This window comes from Apium graveolens, unplaced genomic scaffold (assembly GCF_009905375.1).
Source record: "Apium graveolens cultivar Ventura unplaced genomic scaffold, ASM990537v1 ctg8439, whole genome shotgun sequence".
In the NCBI taxonomy this organism is placed as follows: domain Eukaryota; kingdom Viridiplantae; phylum Streptophyta; class Magnoliopsida; order Apiales; family Apiaceae; genus Apium; species Apium graveolens.
Window position 1 is genome coordinate 1 of NW_027421182.1, and position 7,915 is coordinate 7,915.

At 34.8% G+C, this 7,915-nt stretch overlaps 1 protein-coding gene across 2 annotated transcripts; it reads left to right on the forward strand.

Moving 5' to 3' along the window:
* Positions 1 to 917: 917 nt before the first annotated feature.
* LOC141705001 (structural maintenance of chromosomes flexible hinge domain-containing protein GMI1-like) lies at positions 918 to 6,731 on the forward strand. 2 transcript variants are annotated; one of them, XM_074508083.1, is made up of 15 exons: positions 918 to 971; positions 1,148 to 1,465; positions 1,607 to 1,725; positions 1,855 to 2,035; positions 2,125 to 2,233; positions 2,361 to 2,455; positions 2,678 to 2,773; positions 3,510 to 3,576; positions 4,241 to 4,332; positions 4,454 to 4,735; positions 4,809 to 5,012; positions 5,339 to 5,453; positions 5,709 to 5,910; positions 5,998 to 6,189; positions 6,381 to 6,731. In XM_074508083.1, exons 2-15 carry the CDS (start codon positions 1,289 to 1,291, stop codon positions 6,703 to 6,705), a joined length of 2,256 nt encoding a protein of 751 aa, XP_074364184.1. In that variant the 5' UTR covers positions 918 to 971; positions 1,148 to 1,288; the 3' UTR covers positions 6,706 to 6,731. The 2 variants fall into 2 exon arrangements, with proteins under 2 accessions (XP_074364184.1, XP_074364185.1); XM_074508084.1 differs by having other exon boundaries at positions 1,616 to 1,725.
* Positions 6,732 to 7,915: the final 1,184 nt, after the last annotated feature.

Consider the following 7,915-nt stretch of genomic DNA (forward strand, 5'->3'; position numbering starts at 1 on the left):
AAGTATGCTTCTTTCCATGTTGCTCACTTTTGGTGCAATTTATGGATCAGTTATCAGGGTTCATAGACACATCAGGAGGAAGGGAAAATCCTGGCGGTCGGGACAGAAAATTAAAGTTTTGAAAGGAGCGTGCTCAGGAGTTTATAAAACAATATCTATGTGTTCTAGAATACATTCTTTTAGAAGGATTTCAAGGCGATGCAGGTGGTAAGTAAAATTCAAATTACATGCACATTTTCCGCACCAATACGCTGTACCAGAAATTTTGTAGTGTTTAAATAAGGTAGAGCTAGCAATAAATGGATAAAAACCTCTTCTAGAACTCTCTGTATTTGTTCAAATTAATTGTTCAATATCTTGACATCGTGTACTCTTATTGATACACTTTATATAATAGTGTGAGGACCCTAGAACCTTTGTTACATTAAGGAATCTCAACCCCACTACGTTTTTGTCTTTTTGCTTCCCTCTCTTTTCTGTTCAAAGCGGGAAACCTCGAAATTATCTGCAGGTACATGAGATACTTAACTGCAATTTTGTTTTTATGTGCCTATGTTCTTTTTACTGACTTTTGTACCTGTTTTGCTTTTTGTAAATTACTTAACAATTGGAAGGCAGTTAGGTATTTCAGATGAAAAGGGATGCCTTTATTTTTGAGGACGAAGACGGAAATCCAGCAATAGATCTCCGTGAATCTAAGTCACTTCCTATTAGTATTATTGATACGGGAAAGGTTCAACCTTTATATCAACACTAGCCACACAAAACCTGTACATTTTGCTTGTTTTCAGTGTAATAAGTCTTGTTCTAATATGATTGGGGTAAGTTTTTTGATTGAACTTATCCTCACCAGTGTCTGTCTGTTGAAACTGCCGAGTGGATTTCGCAACTTGAAAAGCGGCAGAAGAAAAATTCCATCATCAATCGATATTCTTAGTGCCAGTCATTGTGAAGAACTGGAAGTTGAAGGGGTAAGTCTTACAAGTTTTATAAATTACAAACTGTAATGCACATTTCATCATAGCTACACCCTCTGCAATCACATTGAAAAAAAGTTTTTAGTTACCTTAATTGCTTTTTAATTTGCTTTTATACTGGTTCTATAAGGTCGCTACTGCAGTCGTTACAAATTTGGTTTATCTTTCAGTCATTGCCTTTTGATGCTGTCGTCACTGCTGGTCATGCTTCTCCCGACGAAGTTATAGCAGTTGTTCGTCCTGCCTCTTATGGTAGTGTGGCGGTTTCTGAAAAATTAGACCAGAAGCATATTGCAGTGACAGACTTAGATATGGTTCTAGAAATAAAATTAAATGCTGAAGATAAGGATCTACAAAAAACTAGCCATGTTCATTCTTTTCGTGCTTCACCTTCATCTCGTAAAGGGTTTCGTGGTCTATATATATTCTCAGTGAACCCCAAATTGATATTTGAAAAAGCTGGTGAATATACATTTTCCTTTCACATTGTAAGTAATTAGTGACATGCTAGTTGCTTAATGTTATGTTATTATACACATTTTCCTTTCACTATTCATTCCTTTATGTTATGTCATAAGATACTGAATGCAACATTTCCCACATCTGTTGTTTTATGTCATGGCTTTGAGATTCTTCAGAAAGAATCGGACTGCAGTAGTTATGTTAATAGTGTAAGGGTTAAGGCACAGTCCCAGGTTAAGAGGTGGGCGCTTGTGAGTGATATGCAACATGCAAAGCTTAGTGTAAGGTAAGATGGTGACCATCTATCATATTCCTGAGTTTTATTATTTTCTCTAAAAATTTGTAATATAAGTAAATGTCTTCTTTCGTTATAACTAACAATATCTGGTGTGAACTAAACAAAATTTCTGCTCAGGGTTGGTTCGCATTTCCCCCCAATTTCTATTGCATGCTACGATGTCTATGAAAACCGTACATCATTTCGGCATGTCCCTAAATTGATAGCTAAAGTTTCAACAAAGCAGGGTGTTATTTTGTTTCAATCTGAAACACTGAAATCGCATCTTTTATCCAAATGTTCAGTTATTACGGCAGAGGTATAATATATTCACAGCCTTTATTTGAGTTCTTTTGAAGTTTTAAGCATATACATTTTCCATTAAAGACTCTCTCAATTTATCTGTAGAACATACTGGTTAAAAGTAGCGAAGTGGACCTAATTCGCCCTGGCTATGAAGCCCAGTTAACGATATGTTCAAAAGATGAACCCTTTGACGTGAGCGTTCCATGCAAAGGTATCCCTATGTTAGCCAATAGTAAAATGGTTCCCTTTCTGATCAATAGACCTTTTAATGCTGTTACTATGTGACTAGAAATATTTGGTCAGCTTTTATTGTCTTCTGACTGTATCATTTGCCTCAGTTCTTCCAGGATCAATAGACCATCTTAATGCTAAACCAAAAGATTTTATGAAGCATCTACTTCCTGGAAATGTTGTGCAAGAGCTCGAACTAGAGGTTAAAGAAATTTCAAGACCTTGAAATCAGTTGCCTTAAGAAACTTTGATTTAGATACTCATTAAAGAGATACAGTATGTATTGGCTTTCTGAAAATCCGTATATATAGCAGGATTATTTCATCCCTTACTACTTTCTTCTCGTGATTTAATGTTTTTTTAATTAAGGAAGCCATTTTCTTTTATTTGTCTTTATACATATTTAATTCTGAGTTTTTAACAGGTGTTTGATGCCTATGGTAATCACGTTAAACAAGGTTCAGATTTGTCATTGGGTGTGGATGGATTTCATTTTCAACAGAAAACAAACATAGTACAGGTGGGTCCTGTTACTGAACTTCTACTGATACTTTCTATTTTGTTTCCCTTCCCATGCACCAGCAAGTACAAACAGTATATATATCTGTCAAATTTATTAGGTACTTCCATAATTATGAAATTTCATGGTTTTTAACACAATTAGTACTAACATATCAGCCTGCCACTTGGGTGCTGTGTATCAACATAAAACAATAATCATATTAGTAATGGTTTAGTGGAAGAAATATTAAGGGTAGTTGATGGAAGCTTTGCCTCATTCTAGAAAAAAGGCTGATGCTGTATCAAATAACTAGTGGGGGGCTAGGATGAAAAAAATGGCAAAGTTTGTCCTAAATAGAAAGAAAGCTATATTGTGTTTAAGGTGGTATTTCGTTGGGTTTTGATTTGTCAGGTAAGATTTAAAAATCAAATTTGATAATTATTCACTGGTGTACTTTCTGCGGTCTGTAGATTTTATTTGTATCATTGTATGTGTATATGTATAATACCCATGTACGTATATACATACCACTTGTATGCCGGATCATATAACTATATATCAGTTTATATATTGCTGGGTTGATATATGTAATTTAGAAAGCCAGTTGTCGAGTAGCTAGCCTGTGCCTTTCTTTTCCGTTGCTGTTTTTAATTTCTATGCTTATTTTTTTACTCTGAATGCTACTTGGCTGTCCTAATTCCGATATTTTGTTCATTCATCAGTTTTTTATACAAGAACTATTGTTGCCTCACAGGTGGATGATCATGGACGTGTTGATCTCAGTGGTCTCTTGAAAGTTTCAAAAGGCTATGGGGAAAGTGGTATGCTTAATTTCTTTTCAAAGGCATGACATGTTTCTCATAATTTAGAATTTTCTTGGCTACTTGCCATTCCTGGTGCATCTTGTTCTATTAGCTAATCAGTTATGCTTAGCTTCAATGTTCGCTAATCTGCTTTAGGATCATTTTTTTTATTTCGTTATTGTCTATTAGTTTGTTCTCATCTTGTAATTTTTTTTTTGTAAAAATGTATTCTCATTCTCAACTTCTTCAGTTAGTTATTGATTCCTTCTCATTACTTATTTTGCTAAATTTCTAAAAGAATTCTAAAATTTTCGTACTTCAATTAGTTTGAATTTACTTTTTTCTCATCAATAATTGTTTCTTACCTCAATTAGTTTGAAATTACTTTTTTCAGATTTCCCAAAACCCAATGCTGCGCTGTAAACTAATAAGTGAATTATATTCACACATGTGATATAGTAACACAAATATTATTTGCAAAAAACAAAAAACAGATATATTTGGAGCTACACTTGAATACAGTGTGAGGTTTTGAACCTACTCTATGAATCTATATACGAGGATAATATACTACTGATCATCTGTATATGTTCTTGAGATTTCTTTGTTAGTACTATTATTAAAACAAATAATATCTGCAGAGTTGCAGTTCACATTCAATATGATGCCTTTTTCTGTGCAGTATCCCTTTCTGTTTTCTCAAGCAAAAGCAACAAATTGCTTTTTAAAGTGAAGTCCCAAATTGAGAAAAGAATGCTTAGAGTTGCAACTAAGGTTTGTAACATGTCTATCTTCTATTTTCCCATTACATTTTTTCAATTCAGTTGAAGTTGTGCAGCAGATATTTGCCGAAGTTTTTTAATTTGAATTGATTTTCCTCATCTTTTTTACTCAGATACCTGAGAAATGTTGTGCTGGTTCTCAACTGGAAGATGTTGTGTTTGAAATTGTTAACTCTGATGGTGTTGTGGATGAAACAATCGATGATAACGAGAAGGGTGACATGTCCCATTCTCTTGTATTGAAGTCTGATTCAACAGATATGGATGATACTGTGAAATACAGCTTTCGTCATGGTTGCTGCACTGTTCGTACTATTCAGCTCCCTGAAATAGAAGGAAGCTTCTCCTTTCGTGCTGCACATTCTCGCTTCCCAAAGCTCAACATGACCATAACGGTTACAAATTCTATCTTGCAAATTTTCTAACATGATAGTGATCCCTATATTGATAGCTGTGATTCTTTTGTAGGTGCTTGTAGAGACAGCCCCTGAAATTGTGTATGAGAGTAGCCAGCCTCAGTGTACAGCTGAAGAAATCTCACTCCAAAATAATTTATCTGGTTTTAGAATTCCAAAAGTGGAGCATGACGATAATGCAATGGTGCTGGGACCAAGCCCAGACTCTGCTAAGAGCATAGGAAACTTAGTTAAGAGCCTTTATGATGAGCGGAAGGTATACTGCTTTGTATAAAATATGAAGTTGTGCACGGAGTCTATATCGTAAATTAGAAAGAAAAAAAAAAGGATTTATAGTGATGTATCGAAGAAATGCTATGTCTATCTCCTGTTGAGATCTTTTATATTTCGTCCCAGATTTCTGATCTTATTGGCAATAAGTCCAACTTGCTCATATGACTGAAAAGCTTTAGCTGAGACGCCCCATGTATATGAATATTTCATAAATAAATATATAACAATAAAAAGTTTAGCTTATAGTCTGACTTCTATTATTTATCAAGCCTCTTTTTTTGTGTGTCAAATGTGCCTCTCACCTTGCAGGAACTTGAAGACAAGTTTTTGCAGGATGGAAGGCGCATTGGAGAGCATGAACAAAAGCTTAAAACATTCCATGCCCAACGGTTGGAATATGAGAAAGCCCTGTCCGAATTGCAAGGTTGTAATGCAACAACTCTTAGTCTCTCTCTGTTATGTTCTTAATGTGAAGATACTTAAATGATTCAATAATATAACACTGATGGGAGTGGCAGACACTGTCAATAAAAATAGTTTACAAAAATCCATCTTATGATTTTGTTGTTAATCAATGCTTTGTGTATTCTTTCAGTTAGTTAATTTACATGATATCTACAAAAGTAGTTAAATTAACTGGTACTAAAATTTAAGTGACTGTTGTTTGATTTCTCCTCAGCTTCACTGGAAGCTAATTCTAATGGGGATTCAAGTAATTCACCTAAAAAAGAGAGAATGTTGGGAGAGATTGAATCAAGGGCTCACACAGCTGCTTCTGTTGTCTGCAAAGTACTGAAAGACAAGAAATATCATGATTTCTCAAAAGATATTTTAGGTGTGGTTGCGCTTCTTGGAAGTGTTGAAACAAATGAGCTTGCCAGGTCTCTTTCTACCAATGAATTTTTAGTTTAATAAACTTACACGATAGAAGCCTGTGCATAATTTTCTCTGTTTTTTCCTTGACACAGGATTTTGACAGAGTTCCTTGGAGAGGAGCAAATGCTTGGAGTTGTGTGTAAATCCTATAAAGCTGCTCATAATCTTGAAACGTGTGATGTACATGGAAATGTGAACTGTTCCACTGGTCTTCAAGCATTGGCATCTGCACTTGGCACATCTTTAGATGGACGTTATTCTGTTATCTGTCTTGAAGATGTAAGGTACTGTAAAGAATGATGAAAATACTTTCTGTTGCTTATTTAGATACTTCTTCGTCGAATATGTTATTCCCGGTAGATATTAGTTTACTTGTAAGAGAGATGTGCAACTTGTTACACTTTAAACAGAGAGACGTGATTTTAATGTTCAGACTTTTATTGTGAAGAGTGATGTGCAACCTATTGTGTAACAGGCCATACGAAGGCGAATGTGACAGTGGAGATCCTCAGAGAAGGCTTTTGTTGTCTGATCCTACATTACCAAATGGAAAGACTCCACCAGGATTTTCAGGATATGCTGTCAATATGATATATTTGGATGCTAATCAGTTATACACAAGGACTTCTGGAGGTAAAGGTCTACGGGAGACCTTATTCTATCATATTTTAGGTGAGGTACAGGTTTATAGAACTAGGGAAACAATGAGAAAAGCACTAGAATGCATCCACCATGGTGCGGTTTCTTTGGATGGAGGTATCGTAAGGAAAACTGGAGTTATTTCTCTAGGATGTGGGTAAGATATTTGTTTTACAATTAGTTATATGTATGTTGTTATGAGCTTTCAGTCTGGCCTTTCTGAATTCTTCCCCCATTTCTCCCTAAGTTTGATTAAAAATCTATGTCACAAGACTATAGTATCTGACGTGCAGTGCTTTTCATTTCTTCGGGAAACCCTCTATACACTTTCCAGTTGTTGCACCTCAAAGTCAAAATTCTCGCTATCAACGTATGATTGATGCAAAGAAGTCCATGTTGAGAACAATAAATGACCAGCTAGACAAAGAAAATGAATTATATGACGAGACCCTGAAAAAGTTTGAGAAGAGCAAAAACAAGTATGCGAAATTCTTGGATGCAAAGGCATCATTACTGCAACAGTTCAATGATAGTGCATGGAACTCCCCCTAGCTGATTATACAGCACATTTGTGGTTTGTTTTTTGCAGTCAGAGTAAAATATTACTACAATTTTTGGGAGTACATTGTTATAAAATCATGCTTGTCCCAGGTGAAATCATGTATTTTGTACAGAATGATAGGTACTTGATTGATGGGTTGAAAATTAGAGTGAGGAGCTTCGTAGTCTTCTGAACTTAAAGTTGCATATACATTAAGTTTGTTGATTTGAGGACTTGATAAAGAACACATAATGGGGAAATGATTGATATTGGAGGACCTTCAAACAGAGCATGTGTAGTTTTAAGGCAGGTTATAGTCGGTCTTTGATGTCGAGAAGCAAGAGCTTATCCAGTTCCTAGCACAGAGTTCAAACCCTGTTCAGGTTCAGGCAATGCTCTTCAGTATATTGTTTGATATACATGTCTGGGTTTCAAGGCTGCTTTTAACTGTGTCGATAGAACATTATCTGATTTTGTTCAACTGAGCATATTGTTCTGATTACATTTTGTGTACTTGTGGTTTTATTATCTACATTATATATGAAAAGAAGTTTGAGTTTGTAAGAGCAATTCCAAGATGTAAAATTACTATGGCTATTGTTATAATTTGGCATTAAAAATGTTTTTTTGCTAAAATAACTTTTGCACTTATATACTAGTTCTATTTTACAACCAAGAATTTTCATAATTAAATAATATTTTATTCAATCATTCACTTTAATTTAAAGAGAATCTCTTTGTACTCCATTATTAGTTATTAGTTATTTGATGATGTGTCAAGAAACCTATAACTATCTTTGGTCCTACGTATCAGACTAAATATTGATTTA

Coding starts and splice junctions, on each gene's coding strand:
- LOC141705001 (XM_074508083.1), top strand. CDS start 1,289: ATGGTTCTAGAAATAAAATTAAATGCTGAAGATAAGGATCTACAAAAA. Junction 5,454..5,708: donor AGCCCTGTCCGAATTGCAAG/GTTGTAATGCAA, acceptor ATTTCTCCTCAG/CTTCACTGGAAGCTAATTCT. Junction 5,911..5,997: donor GAAACAAATGAGCTTGCCAG/GTCTCTTTCTAC, acceptor TCCTTGACACAG/GATTTTGACAGAGTTCCTTG.